Below are 18,197 nucleotides of genomic sequence, written 5' to 3'. Positions count from 1 at the left end.
CCAGAGGTGTTTTTCCAATGTAACGACATTAGAGATTACACCAATCTAACTGTAGCTTTCCTCACAACAAAAGCCTGATCTGAGAACGCCTACACACACACACACACACACACACACACAGAGCATCTGCCACACCCTAGAGCAAACACACACACTCATTCATATTGCAAAAGGTTATCCTGAATTGCTGATGATGCCATCAAAGGTTTCAGTGCAAAAAGGAAAGCGCGTGTGTGTGTGTGTGTGTGTTACAAAGACAAACAGGGTGACATAGGGACAAGCAGAAAGGGAGATAAAGGCGGAGTTCAGCTTTTTGCTCTCTTTACTCTTTGCTATGCAGCTCTATGAGCAGAGACTCAGATTGTTGGCGCGCCGTGTCTAAGGCTACATCCACACGACAACAGCAACGAGATTTTATTAAAAAAAATATCACGTCCACACGGGCAACGGATCAGTAAAATATCAGGTACATATGGCAACGCAACGCAACGCTTGCTGAAAACGATGCAATACACATGCCACACCTCTAGGGGCGCTGTAAGACGGTCCCATCGGAGACACCAGAACAATAGAAGAAGTAGGACGTATATGCATAAACCCCTTCTTCTACCCGGCGTGAAGCACTCACAGGAACAAACACACAAGAAGAAGAAGATGGCTGCGACTATGCGAGGAAATCGTGCCTTCTGTGTGTACAAATTAGTTTTATTAGTGTGCATAGTTTTATATAACTTAATTTTCTTATTGTGTGTGAACATTTTGAAAAGCATTTTTATATAATTTATATAACTTTTTATATTGTGTGTGAACATTTTGAAAAGCAGTCTTATCCAATAAAAAAAGAAATTCAAGAAATGGTTCAGTTACTTGTTTATTTAAAAGAAAAGCTGTATACAAAAGTGAATGCAATGCAGTGGTTCATACAAAACAGCGAGAGTGCTGCTTGTTCTAGTCATGTGGTTGTGACGTCATCGTAAACAAATCCGTTCTACTCATCCAGACGACTTCGCAACGGCGCCGTTGCCAGATTTTTCCACTCTGGAACCCGTTCTCAAAAAATATCGCTGTGGGGCACCCAAAACGCCGGTGCCGTGTGGACGCCAGGCCGAAACGATAAACAATTTTATCAGATTCACCTGAATCCGTTGCCGTGTGGACAGGGCCTTAGACGCACTATTTCGAATAATGAACGCATTGTCGAGAGGGGCAGGGGCCAATATGGACGCGAGCATTTTATACCCTATTTGGAACGTTTCATGGCGTATTACTTGACTTCATGGTCTCAATATCGAAAATCTTGCACAAATATGCAACTTCCAACATAATTATCTGGATATTCAACAGATTTCAGCATCGGATGAATTTGTTTTGACCGTCGCCATATTGAATATACGTCGGACCCGTTTGAACCCGTTCGTGTATTTACGCCGCCCCGTTTGTAGCGTCCCAAGCGAGTAAAGCCTGATCCAAGTCTTTCGCTAGGTGGCGTCTTACGGTCTATATATGAATATTCGAAAGAGACAAGAAAACATGGATAAGAAAAAAAAAGAAAAATACATCTATTTTGTCATTCTTCGGCAGAAAGAGAGTACATTCACCTGAAAAAACTGATACCCCTGATACCCAAGGTAGTCAGTCATACTAGATTTACAACAACAACAACAACTGCAACATCAACTACTACAACAGCAACCACCACTACTACTACTACTGGTGACGACGACTACTACTACTATAGACCTACACCAAACTGAAAACAAGTTAATAAAATAAATTAATGATAAATAAATGAATAAATAAATAAATGAATAACATGGTTTATTGGCTAACATCATGTTGGTTATGTGATATATAGTGGCCTGTGGTTGAATTCCAAAATATTGCCACTGATTAAACAATATCTCAATATATTTGGTTGAAGCATTGATTTTTGTCATCTACATTGCTTCATATGGCTTCTAATACCAAAAAAAAACCAGAATTGAGAAGAAAAAACCAGCCCCTGGGCTGCCCCAGCTGTTCATTGGGCTCGCTTCGCTCACTAGGTTCGCTTCAACTGAAGGATAATCACTGGGCCCCCCATTGTAGAAATGGGCCCCTGTTTTTTTCCCAGGAGGGGCCCTGTGGGCCCCTTGACCTGCAAAACAATCTGAGTCTCTGTATGAGGTTAGAAGGCTGAAGATGCTGGATCACAGTAATGGAGGGGTTTAAGAGAGTCCTGCTTTGGGGATAGACAGAGGTCACACACTTCTGAGACCTGAAGAGTTGGAGGTCACCATTATCATGTATCTGTGTTTGCTGGAAAGAAGTTATAGATTCAATCTAAGCTTCCACCCACCCACACACACCGGAAAGAACGCACGAGGGACATACGGTACAGAACCCTGATGTTGAAGAAGCAGCCTTTATTTGTCACGTGCACTCGAGCACAGTGAAATTCCTCATTTAACCCGTCTGAAGCGGTGAACACACAAGAGAACACTGAGCACACATTGGCAGAGCAGGGAGCAGTCGGGGTTAGGTGCTTTGCTGAAGCGCCTTGCTTCAGCCATGATACGGAAGGAAAGGGAAAGTGCTGTTCATTCACTCAACTCCCCTCGCTTTTTTCCTGCCGGTCCCAGAAATCGAACTGGCAGTTCTTTGGAACCAAGGCTGCTTCTCTAACCTTCAGGCCATGGCTGCCCCCGCGAGAGCCGTTATCAACATGGCAGTGTTTGTTATACACAGACTGAAGTGCTGAAGCAGAAGCAGTTTTCTTTCTCTCTCTCTTCCCCCCCAATCTGTCCCTCTGAGTTACATGTCGGTCCTGGGATTGAGGTGCTGGCCTCTTCTGCCACTCGGACCTGCTTGATCCATCCTGGTGCCCTGTGTCTGGTCGGAGTTTTATCGCACCGCTCCTGTGAAGGACGGCCCCATGAGGACAGTTGAGGGTTATACCTGGAGGACGCTCTGGACTCTTACAGTAATGCTTTTATGGCTGAGGACTACAGTTGACTTGCTAACTTTAGGACTGCAGTTGTCATGAACAGTTTTGCACTCAAGTTTCCATCAGTGAAGAGTTTATAACATCAACGAAACTGACTTCATGTTAAAACTGTTCATGTTATAGTCAGGCTGTCTGTTGTTGCCCAGATGAGGATGGGTTCCCTTTTGAGTCTGGTTCCTCTCGAGGTTTCTTCCTCATGTCGTCTGAGGGAGTTTTTCCTTGCCACCGTCGCCACAGGCTTCATCATTGGGGATAGATTAGGGACAAAATTAGCTCATGTTTTAAGTCGTTCAAATTCTGTAAAGCTGCTTTGCGACAATGTTTATTGTTAACAAATAAACTTGACTTGACTTGAAACAAGCCTACAAGTCTATAGAAGTGGAGCTCGGTGCCGCCCAATGTGCCTTAAGGGCGTGGTTAGTACTGGGACGGGAGACTGCCTGGGAAGACCAGGTCCTGGCACGGGAGGGACTTTGACTTAACACTTTTTTTTTTTTTTTAAATAGTATACAATTCCATGTGTGTTATTTCATAGCTTTGATGCCTGCAGCATCGTTCTACCATGTAGAAAATAATAAAAAAGACGAATCATTAAAAGGCGTGCCCAAACTTTTGACTGGTAGCGTTTATCACAGCAATTTGCAACCCGTTCCTTTTTATACGACACTTATTATATATTAATAATCATATTTGTTTAACAAAAAAAAAAAAAAAAAAAATCCACATCCTACTTTTTTCAGTTCATAGTCACAGTTAATGTTGTGGAATGTCTTCAAAACAATGTTTAAAACGCAGTGACATCATATAATTGGCACGCAACATGAGATGTTTATCACATAACCACTTGAGCCACCGCTGAAGTGTTTGCACGCTTGACTTGCTCGACATCTCAAATACTTCATCTCATGCCATGCGCTGGTCATGTGACTTTTGTGTGTTTTGTTTTGGTTTTTTTTGCCAGATTTACTTCCTGGCATACCTTTACAGCAGATAATGAACACCGATACCGGTAGGTCTTGTTGGATTTCCGTGAATAATCCAGTGATTTTAATAAACAAACATTTTTAAACATCTGCTAACCCAGATGTTTTAAAATAAACTTACACAGATGTACCGTCTGCAAAACTACTTAGTTCCTGTTAGCGCTTACATTATAGCAGCTATAAATAGGTGTCAACTCACCAGCCTGTCTTTTCTGTCTCTTGATGTTAATAAGACAAAGAAAAAAAAAAGAATCAAAAGCTAGTCATGTTATAGAATCCCATAGACAACACCGACACTGGAGACTCCTTCCGAAAACGTGAAATATGTCTTTAGGGAAAAGCTTCAATACATCAATAACCGTACATGTTTTCCTGTTTTTTTTTTTTAAATCCCTTTATTATTAAATGGGTTTCAAGTATGTAGTGCAGGGGTCACCAAACTTTTTTTCTCTGGGGGCCACATTGTCGTTCCTGACTGTGATGGGGGGCCGGGGTCGGGTCAGCTATATAACATAGAATTGTATGACCCAGACAAATATGACCACCAGCAGGCCTCATTGTGTAGTAGAGATTACTAGCCTGGCACAGCCATCCCACTACTGCATCCCCCACACTACTGCATCCCCCACACTTGATTCCTGGCACATATTTGTTTATCTCATGCCATGCTAGTGGTTTGCAAAAGTAGTAATCGAGTCTTCACACTTTGTTTTAATTTGAAATACCACAGATATTCCCTTTATTTATTTTCTAATAAAAATAACATCAAAGCTGTCAAGGTAAGAAACATCTGCCTAGTTGAGGTGATTGACGCTGGCAAAGGTGAGTGGAAAATTATAAATTGTAGGTAGGCCTGTTGATATTATTAATAATATTAATAATAATTGTGTGCAGCACTTAATAAAGGTCAAATAAATAGACCTATAAAATAAATATATTTAAAAAAAACAGTGAAATTATAATAAATATGAGCAATAGATCAATAGATCACAGCAGTTGTGCTGTGTCCTGCACGTCATTGCTCTCATCCATGGCCAAAGCAAAAAACTCGAATTCTGACACTTTCTCATTCAGCTGGTCATACACGTTGTCCCCCAAATCTTCGGTTCGCCTGGTCATAGTAGGTGCGGAGAGACTCACCGCGTTGAGCGCATCCTTCTTGTCGGGACACACCTCCTCGGCCACAGCAAGCATGCATACTTTAACAAAGTCCCCATCAGTAAACGGCTTTCCATGGGTAGCTAGTAGGTGAGCTACCTTATAGCTAGCTCGGACAGCAGCCTGGTTGATCTGGGTTTGGCGAAGGAATACATTCTGTTGTGCAGCCAGTCCGCATTTCATCCTCCGAATCCTGTCTTCTCTTGTTTGCCCTCACAAACTAGCATACTCTTTGTGGCGGGTTTCGTAGTGACGACGCAGATTATATTCTTTGAAAACCGACACACTTTCTTTACATACAACCCCGATTCCAAAAAAGTTGGGACAAAGTACAAATTGTAAATAAAAACAGAATGCAATAATTTACAAATCTCAAAAACTGATATTGTATTCACAATAGAACATAGACAACATATCAAATGTCGAAAGTGAGACATTTTGAAATTTCATGCCAAATATTGGCTCATTTGAAATTTCATGACAGCAACACATCTCAAAAAAGTTGGGACAGGGGCAATAAGAGGCTGGAAAAGTTAAAGGTACAAAAAAGGAACAGCTGGAGGACCAAATTGCAACTCATTAGGTCAATTGGCAATAGGTCATTAACATGACTGGCTATAAAAAGAGCATCTTGGAGTGGCAGCGGCTCTCAGAAGTAAAGATGGGAAGAGGATCACCAATCCCCCTAATTCTGCACCGACAAATAGTGGAGCAATATCAGAAAGGAGTTCGACAGTGTAAAATTGCAAAAAGTTTGAACATATCATCATCTACAGTGCATAATATCATCAAAAGATTCAGAGAATCTGGAAGAATCTCTGTGCGTAAGGGTCAAGGCCGGAAAACCATACTGGGTGCCTGTGATCTTTGGGCCCTTAGACGGCACTGCATCACATACAGGCATGCTTCTGTATTGGAAATCACAAAATGGGCTCAGGAATATTTCCAGAGAACATTATCTGTGAACACAATTCACCGTGCCATCCGCCGTTGCCAGCTAAAACTCTATAGTTCAAAGAAGAAGCCGTATCTAAACGTGATCCAGAAGCGCAGACGTCTTCTCTGGGCCAAGGCTCATTTAAAATGGACTGTGGCAAAGTGGAAAACTGTTCTGTGGTCAGACGAATCAAAATTTGAAGTTCTTTATGGAAATCAGGGACACCGTGTCATTCGGACTAAAGAGGAGAAGGACGACCCAAGTTGTTATCAGCACTCAGTTCAGAAGCCTGCATCTCTGATGGTATGGGGTTGCATTAGTGCGTGTGGCATGGGCAGCTTACACATCTGGAAAGACACCATCAATGCTGAAAGGTATATCCAGGTTCTAGAGCAACATATGCTCCCATCCAGACGACGTCTCTTTCAGGGAAGACCTTGCATTTTCCAACATGACAATGCCAAACCACATACTGCATCAATTACAGCATCATGGCTGCGTAGAAGAAGGGTCCGGGTACTGAACTGGCCAGCCTGCAGTCCAGATCTTTCACCCATAGAAAACATTTGGCGCATCATAAAACGGAAGATACGACAAAAAAGACCTAAGACAGTTGAGCAACTAGAATCCTACATTAGACAAGAATGGGTTAACATTCCTATCCCTAAACTTGAGCAACTTGTCTCCTCAGTCCCCAGACGTTTACAGACTGTTGTAAAGAGAAAAGGGGATGTCTCACAGTGGTAAACATGGCCTTGTCCCAACTTTTTTGAGATGTGTTGTTGTCATGAAATTTAAAATCACCTAATTTTTCTCTTTAAATGATACATTTTCTCAGTTTAAACATTTGATATGTCATCTATGTTCTATTCTGAATAAAATAAGGAATATTGAAACTTCCACATCATTGCATTCCGTTTTTATTTACAATTTGTACTTTGTCCCAACTTTTTTGGAATCGAGGTTGTACAAGATAAACTGCACGGTCCTTACACTGAACGAAAAAATAATCGGTGGTCCACTGTTCTTTAAAAACTCTGCACTCTCCGTCAGCTTTTCGCTGACCGCTAGCCATTTTGTTGTCCTGAACACTGACAGTTCTCTGCGCATGCGCTGCCTGTCTCTGCTTGATCATGAGCATATGACGAAAATTCGGAAAATATGAATAGTTCATTTTATAACTAAATATCAATTTTAACTGATAAAATCAACAAAATACAAGATGCAGACATGTTATTATTTGCCAAAACGCAATTTAAAAAAATAGGCCATGACCACTTTTGGGGATTGCCTCATAGGGCCAGTTCAAGTGGTGGGGGGCAGAGGGGCTGGGGGGCCGGTCAAAGGGGGGTGGCGGGCCGGAGTCGGCCCACAGGCCGTAGTTTGATGACCCCTGATGTAGAGCATCCACTGTACAGGTCTCTGTAAATTCGCCATTACTATTATTATTAGAACAATTTGAAAAATAATGGATTTATTTATGTAGTTTATAAATATAAATTGGTCTTGCTGCCAGAACGAGTGTCTGAGCTGCTGATATAGAAAACTCCACCCAGCTCTTCCTTTAACAAAGAACTGTAGCATTACTGAGAATTCCTCCAACTCTAAACTAACAGCTGTTATATGTCTGACCCAGCAGGTGTCACACCGAGGGACCGACATCTCCGAGTGTGAGCGTGTTTTAGCTCATGAGCAGTTTGCAAACACGTACAACTAATGTCCCACTTAATGTCACTCTGTCAGACTGAAACTACTGTAGAACAGAGTCAGAGCTCAGTTTCCTCTACAGTCGGGGATTTAAAAAAATGTAGTACCGAGTCTGTCATGAGGAGACAAGTGGTCACAAATGACTGAAAGTAATCAGTTGGATAATCAGTGACTGGGTGGTGGGATCGAAAGTGGAGTTATCGCAATCTGCCAGTACGTATGACTGTTAATTGCTGAAGCATGATGCGTCATTGGTTTTTATCCATTTAGAGTTACTTCATAGTTGAGGGTCAGTGATCCAAGAAGCCATCAACCTGCTTCCATGAATTCTCTTGGGTGATTACAGCTCACCAGAAGGACCCAAACCCTCCTCTGGTGGCGGGTACATACACACACACACACACACACACACACACACACACTAGAGTAGCCAATCGACCTGATCCGCGTGCCTTTGGACTGTAGGAGGAAACCAGAGCACTTGGAGGAAACCCTCACAGGCACAAGGACAACAGAGAACATGCAAACTCCATACACAAAGGTCCCAGCCAGCCACTGGGCTTGAACCCAGAACCTTCTTGCTGTGAGGCGACAGTGCTAACCACTGTACCACTGTGTAACATCACAGAAACAAATAAATTCCTGTTATCACTTATGTTGCAGCAGTTATTAATAGTCATTCCATTACTAGCATCTCCTTAAGATAAGACAAAAAAAAAAAACCCTGTAAAGTCCGCCATTCTGGAACCCTTGAAGCACCTGACCCTGTTCAAATCTTAACGGTGCAACCAAGACCAAGTGACTCTGCCCCATTTACACATCACAAGGTCTCAATGAATGCTTTGGTAAGAATGAATATGATGTAAATCACATGTTATGGCCTTCATAGTCACGAGATCTCAGCCCAAATAAACACCAGTGGGAGATTTTGGATTGGCTCTCTTCACCACCACCACCACCATCAAAACACCAAGTGAAGGAAGATCCTTCAGAGGAATGGTGTTTATTACTCCAGTACCGTTCCAGAGACTTGTGTCGAGGAGCAGTAAAGCTGTCCTGGTGACTCGTGGTGACCCGAGAGCTTAATAAGAAAGTCACATATGGCTTGGGACAGAGACTAGAGTTCAAGATCTGCTTTATCTTGATCAGGGTTACAGCAGTGCAAACTATTTATTATTAATTTTAACTACACTGTAGTGCAGTTGGTTTATATACGTTCATTACAAAATATTGTAGGCAGGTGCAAAGAAACAATCAGTGCTGGAGCAAGTGGGATTGATCAAACACTCTGTAGGAGCGGATAGTGTGGATTAAAAAAGTCCCATAGACACTTCAACATGCGCTTGGGATTTAAATGCTCTGCTTGGCCATTTTCCCCCCAAAAAAATATAGCTATAACATACATGCAGAAGGCGAGAAACTTTTTTTTTTTTTTTTTTTTTAAATGGCCGGGTTCCCTGCCTGAACTGATAATTGCATCATCAGTTTTTCTTTGGCTAATCAGACAGAAGGCACATCACACACTTGCTGGAGCAGTTGAGGGTTAGGCGCCTTGCTCAAGGCCACTTCAGCTGGTCCTGCTGGTCCAGGGAATCAAACCAAGGCAAGGCAAGGCAAGTTAATTGTATAGCGCATTTCATACACACAGGCAATTCAATGTGCTTCACAAAAAATAAAAGCATAAGAACAGTAACAAAGAATTAAAGTAAAAGATCATTAAAATCCAAGATTAAAAAGAAATTAAAATAAAGAAAGTAAAATCATTAAAATCAAAATTAAAAGAAATTATATTAAAGGAAATTAATTACACTTTAGGTAAAAATTAATCAAGTGAAAGCATCTGAAAACAGCTTTGTCTTGAGCCTGGATTTAAAACTAACGCTACGTTCACACTGCAAGGCTTAATGCTCAATTCCGATTTTTTTGTGAAATCCGATTTTTTTGTGAGGTCGTTCACATTAACAAATATATGCGACTTGTATGTGATCCTCAGTATGAACGAAAAGCGACCTAAAAGTGTTCCGCATGCGCACTGCAGGATACGACGACGGCACACGCAGTGAGCATGGCCAGTGTTTACGGAAGTAAAACCGCCCGGTTGCGGTATGACCCATCCAATCTAGCTTGAATAGCTGCATCCCCCCAAATGGAAATCAGCTCCCTAACCTCTGCGTCCTTCCATTGAGAAGATTCAGAACCTTCACAGCCCGAAGCGTCCCTCGCATTGATGTCATGCGCAGGGGCGCAGATACGTTTTTTGAACTGGGGGGGACAAAGCTGCCAGCAAACCAACCCCAACCCCGATATGCCTGTCAAACTTGTTGTTAGTAACCATAGCAACCAAGCTCGAGCTCGCAACCTGTGCAGTCTGCGCAGCTCAACCAACCGAATATCAGTCTTTGTTTTATGTGAGTTGTTGCAACTATGTATACACTGCTGTGCACCTCAATAAACCGAATGGTAATTAGTCTTTTGATTTTTCCGTGAGGTTTGCCTTATGCAAAGAAAGACAGCATAGACGTTTTTTCCTCCCTGTAAGTGGGGGGGACCGAGCGAGGTGAATTTAAATCTGGGTGGGACGAGTCCCCCCCTCTATCTGCGCCCGTGGTCATGCGCCATGTTGTTGTAACTTTTTTTGAGAGACCCGCCGCCTACTTCAGCGCAGAATAGTGACGTTTGTGGCTTGTTGATGACGTGTAAGTCGGATGAATGCGACCTGGCGGTTCAGACTGAAGTCGCATATGAAAAGAGAGGATAGGAATCGGAATTAGGACCACATATCCAAACGGCCTGGGTCGGATTTGAAAAAAATCGGATCTGTGTCGTTCATATTGTCAATAAAAGATCGGATACAGGTCACATATGGGCGAAAAGATCGGATTTGAGTCACTTCAGCCTGCAGTGTGAACGTAGCCTAACAGTAGGAGCATTTTTGATCTCATCTGGAAGTTGGTTCCAAAGCTTAGCAGCATAGCAACTAAAGGCTGCTTCACCACACTTCGTTTTGGCAGCTGGTATTACTAGCAAGTTTTTCTCTTGTGATCTTAGAGACCTAGTTGGTGCATATAATTGAAACATATCCAGTAGGTAGCTGGGTCCCACCCCATTTAATGTTTTAAATAGAAGAAGTAATGCCTTAAAGTCAATTCTATAGCTCACTGGGAGCCAGTGCAGAGACCTTAGGATTGGAGTGATATGGACGACCCTTTTTGTTCTTGTAAGAACCCTTGCTGCTGCATTTTGGATTAGTTGAAGCTCTTTGATGGTCTTTTTTGGAAGACCTGTGAAAAGGCTATTGCAGTAATCAACCCTACTGGAGATGAAAGCATGAATAAGTTTTTCTAGATCATGTTTTGACATGAGACCCCTGAGTTTAGAAATGTTTTTTAGGTGATAGAATGCAGACTTTTTTACCACTTTCATATGACTGTTGAAGTTAAGTTCGCTGTCAATAAGGACACCAAGGTTTTTGACAGTATCCTTTGCTTTAAGCCCCTTAGTTTCAAGAACAGTGGCAATCCTAAGCCTTTCCTCCTTTTTGCCAAATATAATTACTTCAGTTTTAACCAGCAGATGCTTCTTTAACCATTAGGCCATGGCTTCTCCAAATCCTAAGCAAAGAAAAATACTAAGCAAATAAAAACGATGCTGTCCATGTGATCTCAGTAATGTTCTTGGCTTGCTTATAGCCAATCAATCAACCAATCAATCTCTCACTGATTCAACACGTCAGTCGTCGTTAGTGGATGTAATTTGGTCCACGCAGGAGAGGAGAGACAGCGTGTCAGGACTTTTACACACAAATTTATCATTTCTGCTGTAACTACAATGACCTGCCCAACCTTTCCAAACTGGCATGAACAGGTTGAACCTGGCAGACAGGTGTTCAGTGTGAACAGGGACAGTTACAGCTTCATGAATTATAAACATCAAAATAAGCAGCGTTTAGGACCGTCTTTCTTCATCAACCCAAATCTGCAGTCTATCGATAGCATTTCTAACATTTAGCCAATGCAACAACAGCAAACAGGGGAAATGGTGCACGAGATATGATCACTGATGACAAACTCATGGTGTGCATTCGCCCACAAGCCCACCACTACAGTCAGGCCCAAAGCGCATACAGATCTAAACACACGTCTCGTCTCACGCCTTCCCCCTAGAGCTTTCTCCCAGCTCCCTTAGGACTAACCTTAAATAAACCTCTTACCCCAACATGCCAGACCTTTTATATTCTAAACACACACACACACACACACACACACACACACACACACACACACACACACACACGAGTGTCAGGTTTTGTTCACTCACTACAGGCTACACTTTACCGATCTGCAGCCTGAGACCAGGTAACAACGAACCCTCGGTTTAAACCGAATCCTGAAATAAAGAGCAGCTCACTACTAGTTATCGACTTGGTGAAGACAGAAATGCAAATTCAGTGTGTGGAAATGTGCACACGAGGTGTGATTATATTTATTCAAAAATGGAAATAAGATGAAAATACAGGTTCTAAACATTTTTTGCATGCAGATACTGCTTTAACTGTAAAGTAGTACAGATTTATTGCATGAACATTATTTAACTGTGTGCGGTAATATTTCTGTCTGCTTATTAGAGCCATAGCGCGTCCCGTCTCTGAACTGTCCAGTGACGGATTAATATGTCCAAGTTGCCGTTATTTACAGGCCTGCCAGTTTTTGACTTATTGATGTTTGGATTAAACCCATTCAGTTCAAGTGAGCAGGCAAACAGGCAAATAAATAAATAAAGTATAATAATGGGTGATGATTTTTACCACTGGAACTAAAACTTAAATTTTGACTTTGCTTTATGGATTCTTGCAAAGCCTCACTCAGAGAACCACAGAGTTTAAAAAAAAAAAAGCAAAACGGGCTGTTCTTCCATATACACGAAAAACATCATTCACTCTTCTTCAGTAACTGCTTCCATACATCCAAAATATGATGTGTGTGTCATATCTCCTTGGCATATAACATTACAGATAGACAGATGGATGGATGGCTGCATCGTGCCACGGGATTTTTGTACCAGATGCTTAGAGAATGCGCAGAAACAGCGTCGAAAAGCGTGTGATATTTTGCACAGTTTTCGCCGGCTGATCCAGAAACGATCAATGAATAATCGCCTCAGTCGCGCCCCTGCAGGATACATTTACCACTTTTAACATCATCCACGACTGAGACAAGCACAGAGCTTACTTCTGCCATTAAAAATTAATAAAATAAATCAGCGAATGACATTTTGAAAATGCATCGATCATGCGAGCGCAGTTTTTGCACAACATTCGCTTGGCTATAGTGGCTAATAGTTCACTACGTGTTTTCTTGATCTTCCGAGCAGCATTTTGTGGTCTGTTGATCAATCTGGGAAATTCGCCAATAATCTACAGTCGAGATTGTCTCCTGATGGATTCACAAGGTTCCGTATCATCTGTAGTCAGTGCCTGGAAAATGGACCATTTTGGGTTGTGCACATGATTTCATGTCAGATTTACAGTAACTTCCCTCAGTCCAGTTTCACTTTGGGGTGTATTTCCCGCATACGGAGGGTTGGCAGTTTTAAAGGAACAGTCCACCGTATTTCCATAATGAAATATGCTCTTATCTGAATTGAGACGAGCTGCTCCGTACCTCTCCGAGCTTTGCGCGACCTCCCAGTCAGTCAGACGCAGTCAGACGCGCTGTCACTCCTGTTAGCAATGTAGCTAGGCTCAGCATGGCCAATGGTATTTTTTGGGGCTGTAGTTAGATGCGACCAAACTCTTCCACGTTTTTCCTGTTTACATAGGTTTATATGAGCAGTGATATGAAACAAGTTCAGTTACACAAATTGAAACGTGGCGATTTTCTATGCTATGGAAAGTGCGCACTATAATGAGAGGAGTACTAACACCTTCTGCGCGCTTCGGCAGCGCATTGATATCTGAGCTCCGTATCAATGCGCTGCCGAAGCGCGCAGAAGGTGTTAGTACGCCTGTCATTATAGTGCGCACTTTCCATAGCATAGAAAATCGCCACGTTTCAATTTGTGTAACTGAACTTGTTTCATATCACTGCTCATATAAACCTATGTAAACAGGAAAAACGCGGAAGAGTTTGGTCGCATCTAACTACAGCCCCAAAAAATACCATTGGCCATGCTGAGCCTAGCTACATTGCTAACAGGAGTGACAGCGCGTCTGACTGCGTCTGACTGACTGGGAGGTCGCGCAAAGCTCGGAGAGGTACGGAGCAGCTCGTCTCAATTCAGATAAGAGCATATTTCATTATGGAAGTACGGTGGACTGTTCCTTTAATGCAGCAGGTAGAATTCAAAATCCATAATCTGAGAATCTGGCATTAAAAATCTGGTGGACTCTCTCTCTCTCACACACACACACACACACACACAGCATGTGCCTTATAAACCAGCGATCAGTTCATCAGTGTGCTGTATAAACCAGAGATTAGTACATCAGCGTAATGCGTGAATCGGTGATTAGTATGTCAGCATAACACATACATTGGTGATTAGTATGTTTGTGTGTCATAGTAATCAGTGATTAGTATGTCGACATTCAGTGTAAATTTGTGATTAGCATGTTAAATTGCCATATAAATTTGTGATTAGTGCACTGACAAGCATTTAAATTGTTATTAGTCTGTCTATATGTCATGTAACTCGGTGATTAGTATGGTGTATGATTTATAAGTATGATTAGTATATTAGTATGTCATTTGAATCAATGATTAGTACATCCACATGTAGTATTAACTGGTGATTAGTGCATCAACAATTCATATTAATCAGTGATTAGTATACCAGTATGTAATATCAGTGATTAATATATGCCAAGTCATATTAATCAGTGATTAACACATTAGAATGTTGTGTTAAGGGGTGATTAGTACAGCATCATTCTGCATTAATAAGTGATGAGTATATTGACACGTTACATTAATCAGTGATTAGTAAACCAGCATGATATATAAATTGGTGGTTAGTATGTTATGTGTAGCATGGTGATTATTACATCAGTATGTTGTATAAACCTCTAATCAGTAAACCAGTTATCAGTACACTGGCGTGCCACATAAACCAACAACCAGTTCACCAGTGTGATGTATAAACCAGGGATTAGTAGATCAATGTACTGTGTGAATCAGGGATTCATAGATCCGTATGTTGTGTGAATCAGGGATTAGTAGTGTTGTATGAATATATCTATGTGTTATGTGAAGCAGTGATTAGTATATCAATATGATGTGTGAATCAGTGATTGGTGTATCAATATTGTGTGCGGATTAGTGATTAGTATATCAATATGTTGTGTGAATCAGTGATTAGTATATTAATACACTGCATGAATCTGATTATTATGTTCATATGCTGTGTGGATCAGTTATTAGTATATTGGTGTGTTGTGTGAATCAATGATTATTAGATCAGCATGTTGTATGAATAAGGGATTAGTAGAAGTGTATGTTATGTGAGTCGGGATTAGTACAACAATGTGTTCCGTTAGTCGTGGGTTAGTGTATCGTTATGTTGTGTGATTCGGTGATTAGTAGACCAATGTGTTATGTGAATCAGGGATTCTTATATCAGTGTGTTGTGCGAATTGGGGATTAGTAGAAGAATGTGGTATGTGGACGTGGTAGAACAGTGTGTTCTGTGAATCAAGGATTAGTAGAACAATGTGTTCTGTGAGTTCGCGATTAGTAGAACAATATGACATGTGGAATGGTGATTAGTGGAACAGTGTGTTGTGTGAATTGGTGATTAGTTTATTGGTGCGTTACGTGAATCAGGGATTATATCAGTGTGTTGTGTGTATCAATGATTAGTGGATCAGTGTGGGTCGTGTGGGGATTAGTATATCGGTGTGCTGATGTGCCCGTGCTGAGAGAGAGTAAAGGGGGCTCTTACCGGGAGTCGGGTTGAAGAGTGGCGGCCATGCTGAGCTCGTGCTCCGTGCGGGGTGGCGTACAGACAGTCTGCGGCTCTCCGCTCGGTCGCCGGTGTGTTCCCGAGCTGTGTGAAGTAGCCGAGCGGCACCGAGCTCATGGGCGGACTCGCGAGTCCCGAACTCAGCACATCTGCTCTGACTCCGGACAGGAGCTTCTTCTGAGGGCAGGAGGGGAGAGAGAGAGGAGCCCGGGCTGGGGCCGGAGACACGCGTCTGGGTGTCCGGATCATCACACACACACTCACACGACAGCAGACTTCTGCAGGAGGATTAAAACACGCCGGACCCGTGTGAGTGTGTCTCTGCGTGTGTGTGAGTGAGTGTCTGTCTCTGTGTGTGTATATGTGTGAGAGAGTCTGTGTGTGTCTGTCTCTCTCTCTGTCTGTGTGTGTCTCTCTCTCTCTTTCTGTGTGTGTGTGTCTCTCTCTCTCTCTCTCTGTGTCAGTGATTCAGCAGTTTATTGCTGAAAGTGTTTTAAAGATCAGATGAAAACCGGAGCGCCGGAGTTTAAAGCCGAACCGCAGCGGTGTGTTGCTGTCCGGAGTCCTCTGTTCTCGGAACCGCAGATTATAAACTGGGATTCTTTTAAAAAGCGCCTTTCATTCACACGCCTCGGCTCTTTAAAAACACAAACTCGGCTGATTTTCACTAAAGCGCGAGTAAACCGTGTTTGTTGTTTCCGTTTTGTTCGGCTGTGACTCGGAGCTCCGAACTCCAGCGGTTCCGCTTCTCTCTGACACCCAGCCGGAACGGCGGAGCGCACTTTTAGCGCCAAATTACGTCCCGCGAAATTCGGATCTCCCGCGGTTTGACGCGCGCTCTGATTGGTCGGCGGAACCGTGCGGCCCGCGCGACGTAGCATAAATTTGCATAAAGCAGTTGGAGGACGGCGTGACCCCCGGCCTTAAAGGGCCAGAGCGCTGTTTTTTTTTTTTCCCCAAAAAACCTCACAGGAACAAAGAACATCTTTAACAAAGAGATATACTGACATATAAAAGATTTAAAATAAACACAGAAATTGTATTTAAGATGCACAATTTCCTAAGACTGTGGATTAAAGGTAGGAATTCTTTATTAATTTTTATAATGTTGATAATAAATATGAAATTATCTTCATGTTTTTAAATGCACATTAAACAGCAAGGACACAGGAAGGCATTTTGGAGTGAGTTGGGGTGATAACAATTTAAATTATTGAAAACTACAACCAGAACACAAGCTTCTTCCTCTTTGTCCAGCACTGTTGTCAGGTCGGGGTCCATGTGGACCCTGATGATCCACATGTCATATTAATTGGAGCATATTTTTATGCCAGATGCCCTTCCTGCCACAACCGTCCCATTTCCAGGCTTGGGAAACAACCATTCACACCTGTGGGAAATTTAAAGCAGCCAGTTATCCTAACCTGCATGTCTTTGGACTGTGGGGGAAACCGGAGCACCCGGAGGAAACCCACACAGACACGGGGAGAACATGCAAACTCCACACAGAAAGGCCCCCATCAGCTCCTGGGCTTGAACCCAGAACCTTCTTTCTGTGAGGTGACAGCGCTAACCACTACACCACCGTCCCACATCACCAGAACATGAGCTGAAAAGTAATTTTCTTTTATTTCCGTCATGTCTGAGCCACGACACAAGCCGCTTTCCCAGTGTATTACTCTGTGGAAGCCCGTTTATGCCACAATAACAGTGAGAAAGTTTCTCATAAATAATGCTTAATATCTCATACATATGAGAAAGGTGCTTTTTAATATAAATTAATACTTAGTATCTCATAATTATTCACAATAATTCTCATAATAATGATATATTAAGTCATACTTGTGAGAAAACATTCTAATTATTATGACATTATATAGTAAGCCATAATTATGACATATGAGATACAAAGTCATAATTATGAGATATGTTCTCATTTTTATGGCATACTATGTGACTCCTTTTTTTTAACAAGTGACAGAAATGGGTTTCCATAATTATCAGTGTATCTCCAAAAAAAAAAGTGCACTTAGAACTTTGTACTGTTGTACTGCCACTACATTCTTTTACTGATGTCTGATTTGTAGACTGCTTTTAATTTTTCTTTTAACTTTTACTGTTTACCTTATTTATCTTACTATTTTATTATTTTTATTTAAATGACCTCACCTGAGGGGAAGCTGACCAAAGTTGTACTATGTATAATGACAATAAAGGTTCATTCATTCATTCATTCATTCATTCATATACTGAAGTCGGGGTTGAGGAGGTTGACACGTCATCAAAATTTATTATTGTGCTCATCTCTCTGACATAAAAACTATCAGTGAAAAAGCTGTAAAAAAAGGTCACACCCTAGAAATGTCTATTTGTAACTTGTTTTTTCACCGTCTTATTGTCATGCTGTATCAGATAAACCCAGTAAAGTCTCAAATGCTCTAACTGTCATTATTCTCTCCACATTAAC

At 41.9% G+C, this 18,197-nt stretch overlaps 1 protein-coding gene across 3 annotated transcripts in view; it reads right to left on the bottom strand.

The window, feature by feature from the left end:
- Positions 1–16,489, bottom strand: part of e2f2 (E2F transcription factor 2) — a 57,739-nt gene extending 41,250 nt beyond the window's left edge. For all 3 annotated transcript variants that reach the window (XM_060934756.1, XM_060934757.1, XM_060934758.1), the window contains exon 1: positions 15,710–16,489. In XM_060934756.1, the coding sequence (XP_060790739.1) occupies positions 15,710–15,979 (270 nt within the window). In that variant the 5' untranslated portion in view covers positions 15,980–16,489. The remainder of the gene's footprint in view (positions 1–15,709) is intronic.
- Between the last annotated feature and the right edge of the window lie 1,708 nt (positions 16,490–18,197).

The sequence above is a fragment of the Neoarius graeffei genome, chromosome 11 (genome assembly GCF_027579695.1).
Source record: "Neoarius graeffei isolate fNeoGra1 chromosome 11, fNeoGra1.pri, whole genome shotgun sequence".
In the NCBI taxonomy this organism is placed as follows: domain Eukaryota; kingdom Metazoa; phylum Chordata; class Actinopteri; order Siluriformes; family Ariidae; genus Neoarius; species Neoarius graeffei.
This window is presented reverse-complemented; position numbering and strand designations above follow the sequence as displayed.